General features: G+C 42.8%; 2 protein-coding genes across 2 annotated transcripts in view; one reads left to right on the top strand and one right to left on the bottom strand.

Moving 5' to 3' along the window:
* The first annotated feature begins 1,878 nt into the window (after positions 1–1,878).
* Positions 1,879–19,367, top strand: LOC115106504 (S-adenosylmethionine synthase-like). Its single transcript, XM_029629302.2, has 9 exons — positions 1,879–2,153; positions 11,191–11,268; positions 12,480–12,602; positions 12,808–12,920; positions 13,010–13,153; positions 16,233–16,451; positions 17,006–17,188; positions 17,312–17,445; positions 17,921–19,367. Exons 1-9 carry the CDS (start codon positions 2,066–2,068, stop codon positions 18,021–18,023), a joined length of 1,185 nt encoding a protein of 394 aa, XP_029485162.1. The 5' UTR covers positions 1,879–2,065; the 3' UTR covers positions 18,024–19,367.
* LOC115106505 (transmembrane protein 150A-like) overlaps positions 19,121–25,736 on the bottom strand; it is a 33,889-nt gene continuing 27,273 nt past the window's right edge. Inside the window, exons 7-8 of the mRNA XM_029629303.2 lie at positions 21,218–21,395; positions 19,121–20,936 (exon numbers count right to left, since the gene is read on the bottom strand). Of these exons, the coding sequence (XP_029485163.1) occupies positions 20,689–20,936; positions 21,218–21,395 (426 nt within the window). The 3' untranslated portion in view covers positions 19,121–20,688. The remainder of the gene's footprint in view (positions 20,937–21,217; positions 21,396–25,736) is intronic.

The following is a 25,736-nucleotide window of genomic DNA, read 5'->3' as shown; positions in this document are numbered from 1 at the left end:
ATATTTCCTCCAAGTTTGTTGAGAAGGTTCCGCTTTTTAGTAAGAAGTAGAGCATGCAAAGATGTACCACGTGCATTTTATTTAATAAAAAAAAATATAAAGACTATAATTTCATTGAAATGACATAATGTCACCAATTACAAGGTATACCACATATTAAGCCTGTATTTCAACCCATTTACACTTCAGTAATGGTTTTATAGGCCTGTGTGAGCTAAATAATTCCATTACTAATTGAAAAAGGTTTGCTAGGTATCTTATACCTTTTGTTCTATATGTAGTTAGGGTGCATGCTACAGTATTTACCTATTCATCTATGACCATACAGCTGTACATTACGTTAGGACAGGGAATCCATATAATTATTAGTAATTTAATAAGATCTGGGAGTCAGTGATTTGGGTTGCTACGAGGTTTCAGTTGCTCATCTGCATTAAGTTTGAAACACACACACACACTCTTTTTCACTGCACACAGCAGAGATACGGTTTGTGATGTTTATCAGTAATCCAATGCTCTCGTTTTGGTTGTGACATATTTTCGGGTTTAGGGTTCATGAAATCAGAGATAGTCAGGGTCACACACATCGGTGAGGTACAGCGGGATCCAACCAACACACCCTGCAGGCAGCTGCCACATTCCCCATAATAGCTGAGGAGGAAAGGGGATCTCAGCCCTATGCACGCTGCCGCTGCTTAGCGGTCACACCAGCAATCATCTCACTAACACCTGACCCAGATCCCCAAGCACCACCACATACCAAAGACCACGTCTGGATGAGGACATTTGAATTGGAAAGGTTAGCATTAGTAATGGGAAATTGTAGGCTATTGGACACTTTATTAATATTACAATACCACTTCATTTAGACTGTTGCATCCATTACTATATTTCTCGTGTACTCCATACAGGATGGATATCATGGGACAGTTCATATTTGAGAAGCTCATGTTCAAGTATTTCTTACTTTTCACACTTTGGAAGCTCTTGGAGGTGCAAATATTCATATTGGCCTATAGCATTTAGGTCCACGGTGTAGTGTAAAATCAAATCCCACTTTAATTGGGCTGTTGGATAACTTGTCAGACAATCTAATTATGTACACCTAGAGCGAGAGTATTTATTCTTTGGTTTGACCTCTGTCTGAACTCTGACCCCACTCTGTTGTCATTACAGTATGGGGCCAGGGTCAGGGGTGTCTTGTAGCAGATGGGTTGACAAGAAAATCAACTCAAACATGAAACTCAAACATATGTTTAATTTTTTAAGAAACAAGCAATGCTTTATCCTTAACACTTCTTGTCCATTCTAAAAAAATAAATGTAAATAATTTGATGGTTCATCATTTAATGCTCAACTGAATGCATTGCATCATGCTGTATAGTGCCTAGTTTCAATCAGGCATGTCTTCATTAGAAGCATGGATTCCAGCAGCTACTGCCAGGGCTGGGCTTATAACTCTACCGGGTCTGACTCTGTGTACACAGGCACAGTGATCCCGCCAGGAAAGTGAGGGGCCCCTTGTGACAAAAAGAGAGAGAATAGGGGGGGAAAGACAGGAGAAGCCACTCCATAAAATTAATATACATTTTTCACAGTAATATAATACACCACTCCATGTGGTGACTTTCTATGAACAGGGCATTCATTGAATAAACCTCAAGTAAGACAGTGGTTGAATGGAAGGGTCCGCTGCTCAGCACACGAGGAGTTAAAAACAAGTTTATCCTGGAAATTGTAATCCCTCTCTCCCTCTTTCCCTCTTCTGAATGGTCTAACCCGCCGGTTCACATGACCCCCACCCCCTTTCACGGAGAGTGTATGAGTGTGTGTGCATGAGTGTGTATGTTGTCCTTGCCTTATATAGAGGAAAGTTGTGGCTCCAGTAAAGTCTCCCACATTCCCCCTCTCCTCCCTCTTTCTCTCTTAGCCTCTTGCGTAGAAGGACGCAGTAGCTGGTACAGCAGCCTCTCTGCTCAACCCGTCATTTACTATAGTTATCTCTCTATTTAGGCTTTTTAGCCTACTCTAACTTCCTCTGCATCGTTGAGCTGCTCAGATCACAATGAACGGGCCAGTGGACGGATTGTATGACTCTGAGCACTATGGGTCATTCATGTTTACCTCTGAGTCTGTGGGAGAAGGACACCCAGGTGAGTAGACAGCTCTAGTCTGGACACCCTAACACCACTATGCCTTTGCATGGTCCCCATGAAACAGAAACAGAACCATAGAATGTCATGCACTGCATCAATAGAACGTTTGTTTTCTTCTTCGAGATCCCACCGGTGACACCAATGGGTTTTATGAATTAGTTGTACTTGTATTTGAATGGTTGCTTATGCCATGCAGGAAGAAGCGGAAGGAGGAGACACAAAGGAGCGGATTCACTAAGAGTTTGCCCCATGTAAACTGAGAGAAAACATATTGAGAAAGTACAGAAGTTGTCAGTAGAATTGGATGCCTGCACAATTCAATCAAACAGGGAGCATGCTACAGAGGTGCTGTAGAGACATACCATTGACAATTTATGGATGCATGTGTTGCTGTTACTCCCCAGTTACTCCAGTAGGACGGGTCAAGCAAATGGAAGGGGACGGTGGTATATTATACTTTCACTTCTGTTGACATACAGTAGGCCTACTATATTCCTGACAGTACTTACAATACTAACCGCTACTCTGAATGTGTAATTATGAATATAAATATTGATACATACTTGCCAAAGCACCCTCTCTCTCTTTCTTGCTCCCTTCAATATAGTATGATGTATACTCCAAACTAGAGGAGGCTGCTGAGGGAAGGATGGCTCATAATAATGGCTAGAACGGATGGAATGGAATGGCATCAAACACATAGAAACCACCAACCTCCTGTGCTCCACACATAATTACACATACACCCGGAGCAGTGGCATGCAACTTAGGCAACATATTCCCTAACACCTGCCTCATGATAGCCAAGTACCTTCTCTGCATTTAATGTCACAATGTGTTCAGAGACAACTTGATCTGCTCACATATCAATTACTGTATCACACTTTCCCTCACTAATTATGGTATGCTCTCATGTTGTCTCACGTTAAAAACACTCCACTCATCACATGGTTAATACATGTTTTGATATGCATGTTTTGATATTTCTGTTGGTCACAGATACCTTTCAAAAAAAAAGGTAGGCGCGTGGATCAGAAAACAAGTCACTATCTGCTGTGACCACCATTTGCCTCATGCAGGGCGACATTGCATTCAAGTAGAGTTGAACAGGCTGTTGAATGTGGCCTGTGGAATGTTATCCCACTCCTTTTCAATGGCTGTGCGAAGTTGCTGGATATTGGCGGGAACTGGAACACGCTACCATTCACGTCAATCCAGAGCATCCCAAACATGCTCAAGTGGTGAGTGTGCAGGCCATGGAAGCATTGGGATATTTTCAGCTTCCAGGCATTGTGTACAGATCCTTTCAACATGGGGCTGTGCATTATCATGCTGAAACATGAGGTGATGGCGGCAGAGCATTGGCACGACAATGCCCCTCTGGATCTCGTCACGGTATCTCTGTGCATTAAGATTGCCATCATTAAAATGCAATTGTGTTCATTGTCCCTAGTTTATGCCTGCCCATTCCATAACCTCACCGCCACCATGGGACACTGTTCACAACGTCAGCAAACTGCTCGCTCACACGATGCTATACACGTGGCCTGCGGTTGTGAGGCCGGTTGGAGGCACTAACAGATTCTCTAAAATGATGTTGGAGGCGGCTTTTGGTAGAGAAATGAACATTAAATTATTTGGCAACAGCTCTGGTGGACATTCCTGCAGTCAGCATGCCAATTGCACTCTCCCTCAAAACTTAAGACATCTGTGGCATTTTGTTGTGTGACAAAACTGCACATTTTAGAGAGGCCTTTTATTGTCCCCAGGACAAAGGTGCAAATTTGTGCACAATATTTGAGAGAAATAAGCTTTTTGTGCGTATGGATGATTTCTGGGATTTTTTTATTTCAGCTCAGGAATCATGGGGCTAACACTACTTGTTGCGTTTATATTTTTGTTCAGTGTAAATGGGAGAAAACCAGAAACATAATGGGTGAAGACTGAATATCTCATATCTCTTTAAATGAATGCATATCAACATCAATCAAAGAATAGAACACAAATGATTGTGAATATGAAATAGTTTGAATACTCAACCTCCTTGTGAAGTTTACACAATAAGTTGATATATGCACATATATGGTGGTGTATATTGACTGCCGGCGGGGAGGAAAGCACGCTACAGAGGTATGCATTAACAGAACTAAAGCTATTCCGAGGGTTGGAGCACCTAATATGAGCCAACCAAGAGTAGTACTCTGACGGAAGGGTGAAATATAATCTAGGTCTTGACTTGGCTTCTGCCATGTGCAGCAAAAGGTCAAGCCAGGAAACTACCTCATCAACTTCAGGAGGCTCATTATGGTCAGTTACAGTGTCTTCAGAAAGTATTCATGCCCATTGACTTATTCCACATTCTGTTGTGTTACAGCCTGAATTCAACATTTATTAAAGATTTTTTTCTTACCCATCTACACCCCATAATGACAAAGTGAAAATATGTTTTTAGATTTTTTTTTTGCAAATCTATTGAAAATCGAATAGAGAAATATTACATTTACATACTCCCAACCAAGCAAAAAGACACTAACTGCTCATTTGTTCGAAAATGAGTTAATGTCATTTTTGCTACATGCTTAATCATGTAGACACGTATCCTACCTCTATTGTATTGTGTTTTGGAGAAAATGGGGGTCATGTTAGAAGTAACTGCATAAAGTTACTGTGAGACCAAGGTAAATAAAAGCCATTTTTCTCAGTTCCATGCAATGAGCAGGTACTGCCTTTTTGCTTGGTCAAGTAGCATAAGTATTCACACCCCTGAGTCAATACTTTGTAGATGCACCTTCGGTGGTGATTACAGCTTTGAATAATCTTGGGTATGTCTGTATCAGCTTTGCACATCTGGATTTGGGGATTTTTTCCCATTCTTCCTAGCAGATATTCTCAAGCTCTCTTAAATTAGATGGGGAGTGACGGTTAACAGCAATCTTCAAGTCTTTCATGTTTTTAGACATTTTTGCAAATGTATTGAAAATGAAATTCAGAAATATCTACTTTACATGAAGTACAACTACAATACCTCTTTCGCCATCTGGCCAAGACCCTTTGTCGACACGGCGCCCCGCCGTACCACCACGTCTGGTCCGCCAACGTAACTCAACCTGCCTTTCCCGGACGTCGGAGCAGACGCTTCTACTTACCCCGGCCTGCTAACTTTAAACGCTGTGTCTCCTGCGTGCTAGCGTAGTAACGACTACCCCACGGCTTCCCTGTTTCATCTACTGCACCCTATGATCACTTGGCTACATAGCTGATGCCTGCTGGACTGTTCATTAATCACGGTACACCATTTAGTTTATTTTTGTTTATCTGTCGGCCCCAGCCTTGAACTCAGGCCCTGTGTGTAGTTAACCGATCCTCTCTGCCCATTCATCGACATTTTACCTGTTGTTGTCTTAGCTGATTAGCTGTTGTTGTCTTACCCGTTGTTGTCTTAGCTAGCTCTGCCAATCAACACTTGTGATTGCTTTATGCCTTGCTTTATGTCTCTCTCAAATGTCAATATTCCTTGTACACTGTTGTTTAGGATAGTTATCATTGTTTTAGTTTACTGCGGAGCTACTTGTCCCACTCAACATGCCTTAGATACCTTCTTTGTCCCACCTCCCACACATGCGGTGACCTCACCCAGCATAACTAGCCCGTCCAGAGATGCAACCTCTCTTATCATCACTTGGTGCCTGGGTTTACCTCCACTGTACCCGCACCCCACCATGCCCCTGTCTGTACATTATGCCCTGAATCTGTTTTACCACGCCCAGAAATCTGCTCCTTTTATTCTCTGTCCCCAACGCACAAGACGACCGGTTTTGATAGCCTTTAGCCGTACCGTCCTACTCCTCCTCTGTTCCTCGGATGATGTGGAGGTTAACCCAGGCCCTGCGTGTCCCCAGGCACTCTCATTTCTTGACTTCTGTAACCGAAAAACCTTGGTTTCATGCATGTTAACATCAGAAGCCTCCTCACTAAGTTTGTTTTACTCACAGCTTTAGCACACTCCTCCAACCCTGATGTCCTAGCCGTGTCTGAATCCTGGCTTAGGAAACCTGAGAATTCTGAGATTTCCATACCGAACTACAACATTTTCCATCAAGATAGAACTGCCAAAGGGGGAGGAGTTGCAATCTACTCCAGAGATAGCCTGCAAAGTTCTGTCATACTTTCCAGGTCTATGCCCAAACAGTTCGAGCTTCTAATTTTAAAAATGAATCTCTCCAGAAATAAGGCTCTCACTGTTGCCGCCTGTTATAGACCCCCCCTCAGCTCCCAGCTGTGCCCTGGACACCATATGTAAATTGATTGCCCCCATCTATCTTCAGAGTTCGCTCTGTTAGGTGACCTAAACTGGGATATGCTTAACACCCCGGCAGTCCTACAATCTAAGCTAGATGCCCTCAATCTTACACAAATTATCAAGGAACCCACCAGGTACAACCCTAAATCTGTAAACATGGGCACCCTCATAGATATTATTCAGACCAACTTGCCCTCCAAATACACCTCAATCAGGATCTCAGCGATCACTGCCTCATTGCCTGCATCCGCTATGGGTCCGCTGTCAAACGACCACTCCTCCTCACTGTCAAACGCTCCCTAAAACACTTCTGCGAGCAGGCTTTTCTAATCGACCTGGCCCGGGTATCCTGGAAGGATATTGACCTCATCCCGTCAGTAGATGATGCCTGGTCGTTCTTTAAAAGTGCTTTCCTCACCATCTAAAATAAGCATGCCCCTTTCAAAAAATGTGGATCTAAGAACAGATATAGCCCTTGGTTCACTCCAGACCTGACTGCCCTCGACCAGCACAAAAACATCATATGGCGGACTGCACTAGCATCGAATAATCCCCGCGATATGCAACTTTTCAGGAAGTCAGGAACCAATACACACAGTCAGTCAGGAAAGCAAAGGCTAGCCTTTTCAAACAGAAATTAGCATCCTGTAACTCTAACTCCAAAACGTTTTGGGACACTGTAAAGTCCATGAAGAATAAGATCACCTCCTCCCAGCTGCCCACTGCACTGAGGCTAGGTAACACTGTAACCACTGATAAATCCACGATAATCGAGAATTTCAACAAGCATTTCTTTACGGCTGGCCATAATTTCCTCCTGGCTACCCCAACACTGGCCAACAGCTCCGCAACCCCCTCAGCTACTTGTCTAAGCCTCCCCAGCTTCGCCTTCAACCAAATCCAGATAGCAGATGTTCTGAAAGAGCTGCAAAACCTGGACCCGTACAAATCAGCTGGGCTAGACAATCTGGACCCTCTCTTTCTAAAATTATCCGCCGCCATTGTTGCAACCCCTATTACCAGTCTGTTCAACCTCTCTTTCCTATCGTCCGAGATCCCTAAAGATTGGAAAGCTGCCGCGGTCATCTCCGTCTTCAAAGGGGGTGACACTCTAGACCCAAACTGTAATAGACCTATATCCATCCTGCCCTGCCTTTCTAAAGTCTTCGAAAGCCAAGTTAATAAACAGATCACTGACCATTTCGAACCCTACCATACCTTCTCCGCTGTGCAATCCGGTTTTCGAGCTGGTCACGGGTGCATCTCAGCCACGCTCAAGGTACTAAACGATATCATAACCGCCATCGATAAAAGACAGTACTGTGCAGCTGTCTTCATCGACCTGGCCAAGGCTTTAGACTCTGTCAATCACAGTATTCTTATCGGCAGACTCAGCAGCTTTGGTTTCTCAAATGACCGCCTCGCCTGGTTCACCAACTACTTCTCAGACAGAGTTCAGTGTGTCAAATCGGAGGGCCTGTTGTCCGGACCTCTGCAGTCTCTATGGGGGTACCGCATGGTTCAATTCTCGGGCCGACTCTTTTCTTTGTATATATCAACGATGTCGCTCTAGCTGTGGGTGATTCCCTGATCCACCTCTATGCAGATGTCACAATTCTGTATACATCTGGACCTTCTTTGGACACTGTGTTAACTAACCTCCAAACAAGCTTCAATGCCATACAACACTCCTTCCATGGCCTCCAACTGCTCTTAAATGCTAGTAAAACTAAATGCATGCTTTTGAACCATTCGCTGCTCGCACCCGCCCACCCGACTAGCATCACTACTCTATATGGTACTGAATTAGAATATGTGGACAACTACAAATACCTAGGTGTCTGGCTAGACTCTCCTTCCAGACTCATATTAAACATCTCCAATCCAAAATTAAATCTAAAATTGGCTTCCTGTTTCGCAACAAAGCCTCCTTCACTCACGCCTCCAAAAATACCTTCGTAAAACTGACTCTCCTACTGATCCTCGACTTCAGCGATGTCATTTACAAAATAGCTTCCAACACTCTACTCAACAAACTGGATGCAGTCTATCACAGTGCCATCTGTTTTGTCACCAAAGCCCCTTATACCACCCACCACTGCGACCTGTATGCTCTAAACGGCTGGTCCTCGCTACATATTCGTCGCCAGACCCACTGGCTCCAGGTCATCTATAAGTCTATGCTAGGTAAAGCTCCGCCTTATCTCAGCTCACTGGTCACGATAACAACACCCGCCCGTAGTACGCGCTCCAGCTGGTATATCTCACTGGTCATCCCCAAAGCCAATACCTCCTTTGGCCGCCTTTCCTTCCAGTTCTCTGCTGCCAATGACTGTAACGAATTGCAAATATTGCTGAAGCTGGAGACTTATATTTTCCTCACTAACTTTAAACATTAGCTATCTGAGCAGCTAACCGATCGCTGCAGCTGTACATCTTTAAATAACCACCCTGTCACGTTCTGACCTTTATTTTCTTTGTTTTGTCTTTATTTAGTAAGGTCAGGGCACGAGTTGGGGTGGGCAGTCTATGTTTGTTTTTCTATGTTTGGTTTCTGTTTCGGCTTAGTATGGTTCTCAATCAGAGGCAGGTGTCGTTAGTTGTCTCTGATTGAGAATCATACTTAGGTAGCCTGGGTTTCACTGTTGGTTTGTGGGTGTTTGTTTCCGTGAGAGTGTTTGTCGCCACACGGTACTGTTTCGGTTTTCGTTTTTCATCACATCGTTTATTGTTTTGTATTTCAGTGTTCAGTTCGTTTTTAATAAATCGTCATGAACACTTACTACGCTGCATCTTGGTCCGATCCTTACTCCTCTTCAGACGAAGAGGAAATCTGCCGTTACACACCCAATCTTCCTACCTCATCCCCATATTTTTTTATTTACTTTTCTGCTGTTTTGCACACCAGTATTTCTACTTGCACATCACCATCTGCTCATCTATCACTCCAGTGTTAATTTGCTGAATTGTAATTACTTCGCTACTATGGCCTATTCATTGCCTTACCTCCTCACGCCATTTGCACACACTGTATATAGACTTTCTTTTTTTCTATTGTGTTATTGACTGTGCGCTTGTTTAATCCATGTGTGCGGGGGCAAAGGTTAGTTGAGGTCATTTGTACATGTAGGTAGGGGTGAAGTTACTATGCATAGATAATAAACAGCGAGTAGCAGCAGTGTACAAAGGGGGGTCAATGTAAATAGTCCAGTGGCCATTAGATTAATTGTTCAGCAGTCTTATGGCTTGGGGGTAGAAGCTGTTAAGGAGCCTTTTGGTCCTAGACATGGTGCTCTGGTACCGCTTGCCGTGCGGTAGCAGAGAAAACAGTCTATGACTTGGGTCTATGACTCTTTGACAATTTTATGGGCTTTCCTCTGACACCGACTTTTATATAGATCCTGGATGGCACGAAGCTTGGCCCCAGTGATGTACTGGGCCGTACGCACTACCCTCTGTAGCGCCTTACGGTCAGCTGCCGAGCAGTTGCCATGCCAGGCGGTGATGCAACTGGTCAGGATGCTCTCGATAGTGCATCTGTAGAACATTTTGAGGATCTGTGTGCCCATGCCAAATCTTTTCAGTCTCCTGAGGGGGAATAGGTTTTGTTGTGCCCTCTTCACGACTGTCTTTGTGTGTTTGGACTATAATAGTTTGTTGGTGATGTGGACACTAAGGAACTTGACACTCTCGACCCGCTCCACTACATCCCCGTCGATGTTAATGGGGTCCTGTTTATCTTTCCCTCGATCCTGACTAGTCTCCAAGTCCCTGCCGCTGAAAAACATCCCCACAGCATGATGCTGCCACCACAATTCTTCACCGTAGGGATGGTGCCAGGTTTCCTCCAGACGTGATGCTTGGCATTCAGGCCAAAGAGTTCAATCTTGGTTTCATCAGACCAGAGAATCTTGTTTCTCATGGTCTGAGAGTCCTTTATGTGCCTTCTGGCAAACCAAACGGGCTGTCATGTGCCTTTTACTGAGGAGTGGCTTCTGTCTGGCCACTCTACCACGAAGGCCTGATTGGAGTGTTGCAGAGATGGACAATTCCTTCGACCTCATGGATTGGTTTTTGCTCTGACATGCACTGTCAACTGTGGGACCTTATATAGACAGGTGTTTGCCTTTCCAAATCATGTCCCATCAATTTAATTTACCACAGGTGGACTCCAATCAAGTTGTAGAAACATCAAGGATGATCAATGGAAACAGGATGCACCTGAGTTCAATTTTGACTCTCATAGCAAAGGGTCTGAGTTCTTATGTAAATAAGGTATTTCTGTTTTGAATTTTTAATACATTTGCAACAAAAAACAACAACATTTTCTTGCTTTGTCATTGCGGGGTATTGTGTGTATTACGGGGTATTGTGTGTTCTTTAAAAAAAATCAATTTTAGAATAAGTTTGTAACGTAACAAAATGTGGATAAAGGGAATGGGTCTGAATACTTTCCGAATGCACTGTAAATCAAGGGGTATGAATACTTTCTGTACAACACCTACAGTAGCAACCTGATCAAGAGTTTTGGACCTCTTGGTGTAGCGGTTAAGGTGTTGGACTGACAGCCACAGTTACCCAGGTTTGACTTCCTATCAGGCTAATCCCCCAAATACACTCCCGGATTTATTAATAATCTACATCCCGTTGCATTACCAAACAATTATGCAAGCAGAGTCAAGGCTACATTGTTGACATTGACAAATTAATGACGTTACAACATTATTTTCCCAGATAAGATATGTGACCAGATCAGTGACGCTGTGCTGGATGCTCACCTGAAGCAGGATCCAGATGCCAAGGTGGCCTGTGGTGAGTTGAGGAGAACATCTCACCTCTATATAGCAGCAGAGGTCAAACTTCTCAGCCTTTGATCAGGGACGTACCGATGTAGAACTTGATCACCTTTTTGCAGGAGAACCTTTCCTGCAATGCAGAACATTTAACACATGCAGTGTATTTGAGGTTTAAAAAGGCTTCTGAAGTTTATAATTCCCACTTTTCAGAATTAAAAAATGTATCAACCCTCTACAAAAATTATCATTATAATCCACACAATAAATCACATTTCCTGTTGGTGCAGGATTATTTTCCTGCTGTAGCAAACCTGCTCAAATTACGATCCTACACCTATATTGAGCGTCTCAGAGTAGGAGGAGTGCTGATCTAGGATCACCTTTGGCTAAAAGTTCACAATGAATATGAGCGCTTCTATTTTGAGACGCTTGATTCATACAGACCCAGATGCTGTTGAAGTTCTTCAGTCTTTGGCCTGAGCATGGATTATTTACTGAAACGACGGACCGTCTATCTCAAAATGTTATACTCTTTTCAGTAAAATGTACACTGAGTGTACAAAACATTATGAACATGACATAGACTGACCAGGTGAATCCAAGTGAAAGCTATAATCCCTTATTGATGTCACCTGTTAAATCCACTTCAATCCGTGTAGATGATGGGGAGGAGACAGGTTAAAGAAGGATTTTTAAGCCTTAAGACAGTAGAGACATGGATTGTGTATGTGTGCCATTCAGAGGGTGAATGGGCAAGACAAGGTTTATGGGTATGGTAGTAGGTGTCAGGCGTACCGGTTTCTGTCAAGAATTGCAACGCTGCTGGGCTTTTCAGGCTCAACGGCTTCTCGTGTGCATCAAGCAGTGGCGGCTGCTGAGGGGAGGACGGCCCTTAATAATGGCTGGAACAGAGCTAATGGAATGGCATCAAACACATGGAAACCATGTGTTTGATGTATTTAAACCCTTCCACTCATTCTGCTCCAGCCATTACCACAATCCAGTCCTCCTGTGGTATCATGAATGGTCCACCACCCAAAGGACATCCAGCCAACTTGACACAACTGTGGGAAGCATTGGAGTCAACGTCTACACCTTGTAGAGTCCATGCTGAGGCTGTTCTGAGGACAAAAAGGGGGTGCAAAAAGGTGTCCTAATGTTTTGTACACTCGTTGTATGATCATCAGGCATATGGTCAACATTCTAACCATTGTGTGTTGTGAACAGAGACTGTGTGTAAGACCGGCATGGTGCTACTCTGCGGGGAGATTACATCTCGGGCCAACGTGGACTACCAGACGATTGTGAGGGATACCATCAGGCAAATCGGCTATGACAACTCAGATAAAGGTAATATTGGACTTGGATAAATAATTTCCTCTACCCTAGTATATATGACATTGCTCTCCCACTACCCTTTTCTTTTCATCATGAGTTGTCATAGCCCAGGTGTGCACAACATACCCCCCCCCCCACCACCCATGCAGGGCCAGATTAAGTTAGTTAAATCCGGCCCACATGGCAGTTATTGCATGTCATGTTTCACTCCCCTCAGGTTTTGACTATAAGACCTGTAACGTGCTGGTGGCTCTGGAGCAGCAGTCCCCTGACATCGCCCAGGGAGTTCACATTGACCGGATGGAGAGTGACATTGGAGCAGGAGACCAGGTGATTAAACAGATCCTTCAACAATTGGGGTCTGAGGTGTTAGGTGTGTGAGGTGATGTCATTCTAAACTGCCTGGGCTTGGTTTGCAGGGTCTGATGTTTGGCTATGCCACTGATGAGACCGAGGAGTGCATGCCTCTCACCATCGTCCTCGCCCACAAACTCAATGCCAAGATGGCTGAATTGAGGCGGAACGGCACTGTCCCCTGGCTCCGCCCTGACTCCAAGACACAGGTATGATGATGGTTAAGCTCAAAGATGGGCAGTATTTCGGATCCATGTATTTGAAATATGCATCTCAATAACTTTTGAGTATGTTGCCAAATGTATTACCATGGGCTGAACTACACTCCAATGTATTTTGTAACAAGATACTTTCGAGAGCTGTAATTTGTATTTACAAAATACTTTTCTATACAGTTTTTTCAGAGGTTCACCATTTTGTGGCCCCCCTTTCACCCATGATTGGTATCAGAAGTTTGATAGCACTATGGTGTGATAAGACCATCTGCAAAATTAACTAAATATAAATGTGTGTGTAAAAATGGACAATTGCAAAGCATGCTGTGTATTACTTGAATGAGCTCTGCTCTAAAGGGATACAGAAAAACCCCCAGGTTTAAGGAGAATGACATTATAAGGCCAGGATAAATAGTATCCCCCAGATATGACATTGCTTTGCAGTTCATTTTGATATGTTCATTTTCACATATACATTTTGGTTATTTAGCAGACACTATTATACTGTACAAAGTAACTTACGGTGAGTGCATTCAACTAAGGCAGATAAACAACAACATTTCACAGTCATAGCAAGTCAAAGGTTTCAGTAGACATTACTGAGAAAGTTGTTGCTGTTCTGGCCATTTAATTGCAAATGTATTTGTGTATTTTAACATACAAATACATGTATTTTAATTAAATACATTTCAAAATACAAGTATTTTGTAGTTTATTATGATACATTGATCTTTCCGGTATTTTGTCATTTTTGACCATCCCTGGTTATGTTCTGACTGACGAGCCTGGAGCCGATCCTTGTTATCATTCCATTATACATCAGTTAGGTGTTTTCATAAATGGCCATTGAACATGAACCCTCTCAAAGCAACAGGAGCTCACCTTTTTTGGAGACCCACTGTCCCTTGCTTTCCAATATCCAGTCTTTAATAAACACACACACACACACACACACACACACACACACACACACACACACACACACACACACACACACACACACACACACACACACACACACAATCATGTGCACATCCTCACAAGTCAAGGTGATTGTCAAATGGACTGGAAGCTATTCTTGTGTTTACACTGAACCCAGTCATAGATATTGGTTTATACCGTGACCATGATGACATTGAGAACATGGATTCCGAGGCCTGGACTCTTCCGTGGTCTGTTTTACTCTCCTCCCCCATCTTCCCATGGACAACTCTCATTGGTCTTTAGGGGAGACCGTTGTCCATCTGTCCCACAGGGGCCCTTGGGAAAAGCTCCAGCACTAAAGTGTTTTTTTTTTCAAATCTGAGAACTCTCTCAAGGTGCTATTTGGAGTTCCAGGGGTTCAGTGGCGACGAAAGTGAATGTGGCACATTTCATCTTGGCGCAGGAGATCTATCAAATCTAATTTTATTTGTCACTTGCTTCGTAGAACAACAGTTGCACACTCTTGGCATTTTCTCAACCAGCTTCAGCTGGAATGCTTTTCCAACAGTCTTGAAGGAGTTCCCACATATGCTGAGCACTTGTTGGATGCTTTTCCTTCACTCTGTGGTCCAACTCATCCCAAACCATCTCAATTGGGTTGAGGTCGGGTGATTGTGGAGGCCAGGTCATCTGATGCAGCACTCCATCACTCTCCTTCTTGGTAAATTTGACCATGAAGCCCTGATTCACGCAGTCTCCTCTGAACAGTTGATGTTGAGATGTGTCTGTTACTTGAACTCTGTGAAGCATTTATTTGGGCTGCAATTTCTGAGGCTGGTAACTCTAATGAAGTTATCCTCTGCAGCAGAGGTAACTCTGGGTCTTCCTTTCCTGTGGCGGTCCTTGTGAGAGGCAGTTTCATCAAAGCGTTTTCAAAGTTCTTGAAATTTTCTGTATTTACTGACCTTCATGTCTTAAAGTAATGATGGTCTGTTGTTTCTCTTTGCTTACTTGAGCTGTTCTTGCCATAATACGGACTTGGTATTTTACCAAATAGGGCTATCTTCTGTATACCACCCCTACTTGATCACAACACAATTGATTGGCTCAAATGCTTTTAAGAAGGAAATAAATTCCACAAATTAACTTTTAACAAGGGACACCTGTTAATTGAAATGCATTCCAGGTGACTACCTCATGAAGCTGGTTGAGAGAATGCCAAGAGTGTGCAACACTGTCATCAAGGCAAAGGGTGGCTACTTTGAAGAATCTCAAAAATAAAATAGATTTAGATTTGTTTAACACTTTTCTGATTGCTAAATGATTCCATATGTGTTATTTTATAGTTTTGATGTCTTCACTATTATTCTACGATGTAGAAAATAGTAAAAATAAAGAAAAACCCTTGAATGAATAGGTGTGTCCAAACCTTTGACTGGTACTGTATGTGCCAAGTTGCTCTCTCAGAGTATCATAATGGACATGCAACTTTGAATTTCTCCACTTGCGCTCTGCCTTCCTGTAATTTCTCTTTAATTGATTAGTTTCCTCACTCATCCGAGGGGCTGCGTTTGGATGTGTCCTTTTTCAACTTAACTGGAACTATGGCATCAATGGTTGCCCTTAATTTGCTATTAAAGTTATCACAAGAGGAAGGCAGAATAGGTGGAGGAGTATTGTTCATACACTCAATAAAATCTGTGGCAACTTCAGAGGTAAAATAATGTTTCTTAATAATGCATTCAGTAATACCCTGTGCTATGGGCAACAAGGTTGTAAAAAATACAGTGGTTATCAGATAAAGTAACATCAACAATAGAAGATATGTCAGTAGAAAGCCCCTTGGTAATAACCAGGTCCAGAGTATGGGGGTGGTTATGGGTGGGCCCAGCACCAAGTTGGATAAAGTCCATAGAGCTCAAAATATTAATAAATTCAATGGCCTTGTAGTCAGATTCTTTGTCAACATGAATATTAAAATCCCCCAACACAATGATTTTATCGCAGTTCTCAGGCTTTTGTTCCAGCCCAACAGTAACACCTGATATAAGTAAGTATGGCTCAGAATGAAGATTAGTCATTTGATTAGATATTATTTTAAAGGTGTGTTAGTGCTGGAAAACTCTCCCCTCACGCCCCTTCTCTCTAGGTGACAGTTCACTACACCCAGGAGAACGGGGCGGTGATCCCTCGTAGAGTTCACACAGTGGTCATCTCAGTGCAGCACGACGACTACGTGAGCCTGGAAGAGCAGAAGGAGATACTGAAGGAGAAGGTCATCAAGGCCGTTGTGCCGGCCAGGTACCTGGACGACAACACCATCTATCACCTGCAGCCCAGCGGACGCTTTGTGATTGGCGGGCCCCAGGTAACCATTATCATGGTCCCATTTGTTAGGTTCTAACAATCCCGGTTGAGCTATTAGAGGCCACATAGGTTTTTTTACATTTTAGTTATTTAGCAGATGCTCTTATCCAATTTAGGGTTAAATGCCTTGCTCAAGGGCATATCGGCAGATTTTTCACCTAGTCAGCTCGGGGATTCGAGCCAGCGACCGTCCGGTTACTGGCCCAACGCTCTCAACCACTAGGCTACCTGCCGCCCCCTCACCTCTTTAAGCCAAGGTGGCTGTTCCTCCCTCCACTGAGGAGATCTTCTTGACCTTACTTTATCTACTTCCAGTTCACTTCAAGTTATCAGTAAGAGTTCCTTCCTCTCCAGCAGCTCAGTTACAAAGGATGGTTGGGTCTTTGTAGTGTCTGGGTGGTGATCCGTGTAGAATCCACAGCCTGTCAACACGCAAAGTATCTGAATGAATCATTTTATTTTATTGATGACAAGTTCATCATTTCATATGCGTGAAGGATACAACCTGTAGTCTTTGTCCGCTTTCAAACATTCACACATCTCTGTTTATGAAAGGGTGATGCTGGGGTAACCGGTAGAAAGATCATTGTGGACACATATGGTGGCTGGGGTGCCCACGGTGGCGGGGCCTTCTCTGGTAAGGACTACACCAAGGTGGACCGGTCTGCCGCCTACGCCGCACGCTGGGTCGCCAAGTCCCTGGTCAAGTCCAATCTGTGCAGGAGGGTGCTGGTGCAGGTGAGAGATTCAACCGTATACTTCTCTAAACCTTTGGACACTGTCAACCGAACCGAAGTAAACAATGCCAGTTATTTCTATTGGAACTGAGGAGTTGATATCCTGTGCGTGTTTGTGATCCAGGTGTCCTATGCCATTGGAGTGGCAGCACCATTGTCTATTTCCCTGTTCACCTATGGGTCCTCCCAGAAGAGTGAGAAGGAGCTGCTGCATATTGTCAACAAGAACTTTGACCTCCGGCCTGGGGTCATTGTCAGGTGGGACAATATTCTTGTCAATTTCCCCTCAGTCATACAGAAAGTTTTTCCTGATCACGCAACCAGGCCATGAGAAATTCTGGGCCTTAGTTATAAGCAGCAAATAGGTTCCAGAGTTTTTCCTGATCACGCAACCAGGCCATGAGAAATTCTGGGCCTTAGTTATAAGCAGCAAATAGGTTCCAGAGTTTTTCCTGATCACGCAACCAGGCCATGAGAAATTCTGGGCCTTAGTTATAAGCAGCAAATAGGTTCCAGAGTTTTTCCTGATCACGCAACCAGGCCATGAGAAATTCTGGGCCTTAGTTATAAGCAGCAAATAGGTTCCAGAGTTTTTCCTGATCAGGTCACATGCTAAGAAAATCTTATTGTTCTAGTCTTGTGTGCTCGTGTGTATGTAAATATTCCCTGTCGTCAACACTAAGTGGCAGCAATAGGATTTGACTGGAATGCCTTGCTGGATATTTGTCCACAGAGACCTGGACCTGAAAAGGCCCATCTATCAGAAGACGGCCTGCTACGGCCACTTTGGCAGGAAGGAGTTTCCCTGGGAGGTGGCCAAGAACCTCAACTTCTAGTGTGTGGTGCGGTAGGCAACGGGCAACGGTGACATGGGCAGCTGTCTATGTTGACCAGTACGCGACAGCCATGCTGGCAGCTGTTAGGGGTACAGGGGAGGGTGGGCAAGGTTGGAGTAAGGGGGAGTGTACTCTCTCTCGCTCTCTCTTTGGCTGAAAACTGAAAACCCAAACATCTCGGTCACAAGATAAGGGGCGGTGGCTATGACCTCAATGGTCATCAGATATGTGAGATGGCTGTATGGCATTTTCAAAGTGTTTTTAACATATACTACACACCCCCATACATGTGGCTTGTCTCACAAACACAACCACCTTTTTGGTGCAGTTTTCATTTTTGTTTGTTTTCAGTAATGCCTAAAACATTAAGCTGGATAAAAAAGAAATTGGGTTAACTCCACTTGTCCTGTTGTAACCGCTAAAACCGCCTGTTGTTATTAAGCAAATGACCAAATCTACAGGTAGAATATCCATACTTTACGTGGCAGTTACTTTAAGGCCCAATGCAGCTGTTTTTTATTATTATCTCAATATCAAAAAGAATGTGGGTAACAATTAAACACCTTACTATAGTAGTTCAAATTAAAATGGTCAAATAGCTTTTTTTGTGTGCAAAAAACAGTGGTCTGAGTGAGGGACCTAATTGGAGGGGCCTAATGGGAAAGGATATGCATCCTGAAAAATTACTGTTATTGGCAGAGAGTATTGTATTTTCAACTGTATTTTCAACAATATGATACAAAACACAGAAAACTATTTTGACTGCACTGGGTCTTTTAATACTAATTGATACCATCAAAGAACATCTGTTAACTACACTCTATTTGACATGCTGTGATTGACATGTGAAGTGGTGTTCATTCTTAATTCCTTTTATCCAAACTTTTTCTAACAAAATTCAGGGAAGGGTTTTCAAGTAAAGTTGATCAATTAGAGGTTCAAGAGTATAGTTGAGTGCTTTGTGAAACTTCGTTCAAATCAAGGCACAAATACACAAAATCTCTTTGAAAGATACACGACTTCTACATGCTTTTATGTTAGAACGCTTTTATTGTAGAGATATTACCAGAGGCAGGGCTAGCTTTTTCTGAGCGTGAAGGTTTTAGAGTAAAATGGTATGCCGCCACATTTTGGTTCAATGTAGAAAAAAACTACTGAGAATGTTGTGCCAGTGCTGTTACCTTGTCCCGCTTGCCTCGTCATCTACATAACCATCTCTCTTGCATTACTGTAACTGCTCGGAAACCAGATGGACTCAAATCCTTCATATACAGTTTGTCAATAGATAACAGGAAAATGTAAATAGGGTTTTGAACAATAAAACATGAAATGTATACGTCTTTTCATCAGTCTCTATAAGAGTTCATTCTCAGAAAAGGGTTTTATTCTTTGCTGGTGCATTAATAATGCTCACCTTAAAGTAATAATCCACTCAAACTATCTCTTGGTATTTGTTTCATTAGTCCACTGTTGACACAGTCCCAAAATGCCTTGCATGTCAGAAATCAAGTTTTCAAGATATGGAACTTTCAAAACGCTAATTGTCATAGCCGGTGTGATACTTTTTGTATCTCTGCCTGCTTGAACAGCAATTGATCCGATTGGCATGAAACAATGACTAGATGGAAGACAGGTTCTAGACGATAAATAGACAGATTTAGATCAAGTAAAAAATGTGTCTATATTTGCATTAATACCTGAAGAATTGAACAGCATACATAAAATAACATGTTTGTATTAACATTTCTTCTTCTTGTCATCAATTTGGTACAAGGATACACGTTCAAAGTGATTCACTTCTCTGGTTTGCTTTCTTTCTCACTGTAACACTTTCTCTGCATCGGATGACACTGCAACAAAACCATGGATCGGGGGGCCCTCTACTGGTTTCAATGCGTAACACACAACACCAAATAAAGGTTTTCAGACTCCTTTCGCATACATAGTCCCTCACAAAATGAAACAACAAGGGTCACTGCACCCGAACAGAACCTCCCTTTACCCTATTTGCTTATATTTCAGACAATAGAACAATCAAACCTCTGATATAAAACAAATATCTCTGAGCACAGAAAACAACAATTCCTCTTTTGTTTGACTTTAACTTCCCTTTAAGTTCCTGTTAAAAGGCACTGAACAGCTGGTGATGTAACAGATTTTCCTGAGTAGAAACAATGCGATGCAGAGTTCAGTGTCTGAATGGCCAAACATAATAACACAGGTACTGACCCAGCCATATTCTGCTTAGTCATTAAAGATTTTTCAGGCACTCAATCAAGACATTGGATCTGATACACGGCAAGCGAACAAGTTCTCGTAATCAAGAGTGATTACGTAATGATGAAAGGAAAAGACAGGGAAGGTGTGTGTGTGTGTGCACCTGCCTGTGTTCCTTCCAAAAGGCACTTGTAACATATGTTTGCAATCCACCCTGTACTGTCTACTGCAACGCAGTGCAAATATGGCAATAACATGATATTAGTCTTTGGTCAATGGTTAGAAAAGCTTTGGGTGCTTTAGCTATGTGCAATACCGAGCAAGTCCATTTGGAGGGTGCGTCGTCCTCATGCCCTTTGGTGGTCTATGATTGGTCAGTGATCCACTCTTCCCACTCCAACCCTGTTTGTGATTGGTCAGTGGGCACAGAAGCCTGCCTTTGATAGGCCTACAGCATTGCTATGCCATCTGGTTGGTAGTGGTGGTTGGGCCCTCCTGCCTCCTCGGCCTTGTGGTCACTGCTGGAAAAGCCCTGGACACCCCCTCTGGCCAGCACCATAAGGGTATCGCCGGACATGTCCCCAAACTCAAAGGCAAAGGTCCCAAAGAAGAGCATGATGATGATGCAGAAGAGCCACTCAAAGATGGCGGAGGCGTGTTGCAGGGCAAAGCTCTCCTGGACAAAGAAGACACCGCCTGGAAGGGACAGAGGGTTAAGGAGAACAACAGCACCTATCTAGACAGAGGGACTACTGAGAGATAGCATGTGGAAACACACTTTGCGTGCACACACACACACACACACACACACACACACACACACACACACACACACACACACACACATACATACTTATATCAACAGCATGTATGCAAAATATGCCTTTATCCAGCAGGGGGCCATGTAACACATACGTACTTCCTTCATGTCTCTCTGACTCTCTCTCTCTTACAGTGACGACCAGTGTAAAGGATACTGAAGACCAGGGCGATGAAGGCTAGCAAGCTCATCCCCAGTCGAAGGTGGCCCACGTTATATTCTCTCTGGGTGTTCGCCAGCCGGTAGGTCAGGGCTGACTGCAGACACACAAACAGGATACTGGTGGGAAAAGCCACCCCTGCACCCACGTAGTGAAGCACTTTGGCATAATCCACCTGGAACACAATTACATCAATGTTTATTTACCACACAGAGACGGACGTACGTGTACTTCAAACGCACGTACGGACACAGAAGCGCATGCACGCACACACGCATGGGTGAGCATGACCCAACAACACCACACTCTTAGAAAAGAGGGTTCCAAAACAGTTCTTTCGACTGTCCCCATTGGAGAATCCCTTTTTGGTTCCAGGGAGAATCCTTATGGCTGTGGGACGGATTCTACATGAAACCCCAAAAGGGTTCTACCTGGAATCCCAAGGGTTCTACCTGGAACCAAAAAGGGTTATTCAAAGGGTTCTCCTATGCGGAGAGTATAGTCACTGTCAACAGGGTATTACTCTATCTGACACAAAAGGACTCGTTTCCAGGAAAAGAGAACAATGGGATGGATCAGAATGACACTCTAAACCAGAGGAGCTTCAGTATAACCATACAAAAAGACAGCATGCGAGCAGCAATGAACAGGGGTTCACAGGATGACAGAAAGGACACCAGATCAGTTGGATAGGAAAGCGAGCACTCTATCATGTCGGAACTATCTTCCTTTATATGCCATTAGGGAAACCATGTTTCTCTCTCAATACCACAAGGATGACACAAATGCTGTAAGTTGGATGCAGTGGGTAATCATTCTTAAAGTCATTACTTCATCTATTGAGCTACTATATATTGAATGGAGCAACAATCTCAAAAGCATTCAAGTCTAATTGTAATGTGTCTAAATAGAACACATGGAGTGAATCCTCATGAGGAGAAGATGCTTTCTTTCTCACTGTAACACTTTATCTGCATCGGATGACACTGCAATAAAACCATTGATCAGGGGCCCCTCTACTGGTTTCAATGTGTAACACACAACACCAAATAAAGGTTTTCAGACTCCTTTCGCATAGTCCCTCACAAGGAAGATGATTGCGGATGATTTTGAGCATTAGCGTTACATATACAAAGGATGAGTTGTTAACAGTTTTTTAGATATCAATACCCAATTCAGGTTCATCGTAGTGACGTCCATGATTGCGATGACAAGTTTCAAGTTGATAGGTCAATATGGAGCGGATTTACAGTGATTTAAATGGACACAAAAAAATCTGTTTTTTGATTTGTCAATAACTCTGCCATGTGCTAATATGCATCTGCTGATATAATGTGGCAGTTTTTGAATGCGTCAATGTTATTTTCTCAAAATATTTAGTGGCAATTGTGATTAGTCCAAAGACCAAATTTGCAGTGAATCTGACTTTTAGTCCATGACAGATTTTTTATGATTATTTTAAGCATTAGCGTTACATAGTCAAAAAGTGAATTGTTAATAGTTTCCTTAATTTTTAAGATATCAATGTCAAACTTAACATGGTCCATCGTGGCAATAGCTTTGATGACCCTAAAACGTTTGATGTTGTTAGGCCTTGTGGAGTGGATTTACGAAAGATTTACGAAAGACACGTAAAATCTGAAATCCTAATTTATCAATAACTCAGCCATCTCTTAATCAATCCCTTAGCTTTTATCAACCTAAGTTAAGAGATGTACCATGGGCTACAAGATGGAAGAAAATCTATCCTGACGGACCTTATGAGTCCTTGAGGCAAATTTGTTCAACTTGAGGAAAAGCACCTACATGCAAAAGTTCAAGTCTCTAGGTCAAACAAGGTAACGGATATGAGGGTTTTTAAGTAAGACTACTTATAACAGCGCCATCTATATACATAAACTCCCCGCGTATGTGTATCCCACCCACAAACACCGGACGATATGTCAAAAGTGCTGAAGTAGTTCCTCACATCCACTATGGCTTTAGCCCTGTTGGCACTGTGACAAACAGTGGTGTTCAAAAACGTTAACCCTCATGGGTACACACTGTCACCAAATAGTACACATGTACATGTACATACAGTCCTCACCATACTTATTGGGATAGCGGAGCTAAAATAAAAATGTTGTCTCTATACTCTAGAATTTTGGATTTGAGATCAAATGATAGTACAGAATGTCATATTTTATTTGAGGGTATTTTCATATATATCTGTTGTCTGTATGTCTTCCTGAAACGTAAATGAATGGTGTCTGGAGTGATTTTCTTTTTCAATGAGCAGAGATGATGTTTCTGAACACTTCTAAATTCATTGTGACGCTGCCACGATTAAGAAAATTCCTGAACGGATTATGAATAATCATGAGTATGAAAATGACAGAGGCTACAACAACAGATTATCCTCTCATCTTTGTGCCTCTGTAACTTGCTCACTCGTCATTATTCATGATTCATTCACGATTTTTCCCGAATCATGGCAGCATCCAAATGAATGCCTTCTATCCTCACTTACAAAGTGACTCCAAAATGACACCCAACATCTTTCACCATACAGTTACTATTGAGCAATACCCAAAACACAGCCAAAACAAAAGGCAAACAAGTTTGAAGAGTCGCAAGACACCAAATACTAGACCAAATACTAAATGTTTGACTACTTCAATACGCTATAAGTGAATTTGTCAAAATACTTATGATTTCTTCAAATGGGGGGACTAGATACATAAAGTGCTTTCATTTCTAAATGGTTAAACAGATATGTAATGAAATACCCTCAAATAAAAGATGACATTCTTTATTTTCGACTCATATTAATCATGTTATCTAAAATCCAAAATGCTGAAGTAGAGAGACAAAATAAAAATGTTAGCTTTACTATCCAAATGCATATGGTGAGGACTGTAATTTACACACGCACACACTGTTCATTATATAAGCGAAGGGCTCCTCCCTCATGGCCGGGGAGGAGAGTCTACAGGCCAATCAGGACCCAGCAAGAAAAGGAGGAATACACACACAACCAGGGCTGGTGGGACACAGAAGTGTGAAGACAAATATATAGACACAGCACATTTTAGGCACTGCCGGAAGGCTGGCCTATGACCCCTCGTCCCTACCTGGCCCCCTATGGCTTGTAAACACACGTGGATTTCCCTGTTACACCATCACATACCCGATACACACACACACACAGACACATGTGTCTGAGATAATTGTGCAACAATTGGGACAGCAATTGTCCAAACTGGAGTCGTAGTGGCATATAAATGACACTGAATATACAACATATTAAGAACACCCGCTCTTTTCATGACAAAGACTGACCAGCTGAATACACCCCAAGTGTGGTGAAAAGGTGTTGATTTCACAAACAAGTTTTTTTGAGAGCTGTCATTGCTGACCTGTCTGCACATGCCCACACAAAAATACTGTCACTTAAAGGTCCAATGTAGCTGTTTTTATCTCAATATTATTTATTTAGACTTTTCTACATTGTAGAATAATAGTGAAGACATCACAACTATGAAATAACACATATGGAATTATGTAGTAACCCCCAAAAAGTTAAACCAATCTAAAAATATTTTTGATTTTCAATTCTTCAAAGTAGCCACCCTTTACCTTGATGACAGTTTTGCACACTTGGCATTCTCTCAACCAGCTTCATGAGGTAGTCACCTGGAATGCATTTAAACTAATAGGTGTGCCTTGTTAAAAGTTATTTCATGGAATTTCTTTCCTACTTAATGCATTTGAGCCAATCAGTTGTTGTGACAAGGTAGGGTTGATATACAGAAGATAGCCCTATTTGGTAAAAGACCAAGTCCATATTATGGCAAGAACAGCTCAAATAAGGAAATCCCGAACACTGTCGACCAGTCACTCTTCTATCCATCGCATTCAGCACATGTACAAAACCTCAGAACTCTGGGAACAGAGTGTGATTGTGATGAAAATAAACTCTCCTATCTAAATCTGCATTTAGAATGTCTTTATTACTTCATGGCCACAAAAGGCAGACATTGTGGCTTAAAAGAAGGTACAGTAGTGTACACTGTCTGGCTATTGGCCAGTAGTTTGAGGAGCAAGAACACTCCAGAAGACTATGTTCACTGCAATATATGCTCCCATGTTCGGTTGCCCTAGCCACGTGGGATGGGCCTCTTTTTCCAAGGGATGGTCCTTTTCCTCAGGGCACTAGGCAGAATAGGGACAGCTCCCTCCCGTCACAAGAGCCCAAGTCCTGAGATTGACCTTCAGAAGCTTACTGAGTGTAGGAACACAGCAGCTTGCCAAAACCTCCTGTTTGCAAGACCTTACGAAAGGCCTTTCTAGAGGCCTGCCTAGAAATGATCAGGAGGGATGTGTTTGGAAGGCCTACAAAGAGATGATTGCCTGTGGGGGAGATTGAGATCAGATGCGTTGAAAGAACACAATGTGTTACTGAACGAGACCGCACCCACAGCCAGGCTGTGGAGTACCCAGAGTGCACAGAGCTAGAGCTGCCCCAGGCTGT

This window comes from Oncorhynchus nerka, linkage group LG23 (assembly GCF_034236695.1).
Source record: "Oncorhynchus nerka isolate Pitt River linkage group LG23, Oner_Uvic_2.0, whole genome shotgun sequence".
NCBI lineage: Eukaryota > Metazoa > Chordata > Actinopteri > Salmoniformes > Salmonidae > Oncorhynchus > Oncorhynchus nerka.
This window is presented reverse-complemented; position numbering and strand designations above follow the sequence as displayed.

Coding starts and splice junctions, on each gene's coding strand:
- LOC115106504 (XM_029629302.2), top strand. CDS start 2,066: ATGAACGGGCCAGTGGACGGATTGTATGACTCTGAGCACTATGGGTCA. Junction 12,921..13,009: donor ACATTGGAGCAGGAGACCAG/GTGATTAAACAG, acceptor CTTGGTTTGCAG/GGTCTGATGTTTGGCTATGC. Junction 16,452..17,005: donor TTGTGATTGGCGGGCCCCAG/GTAACCATTATC, acceptor TGTTTATGAAAG/GGTGATGCTGGGGTAACCGG.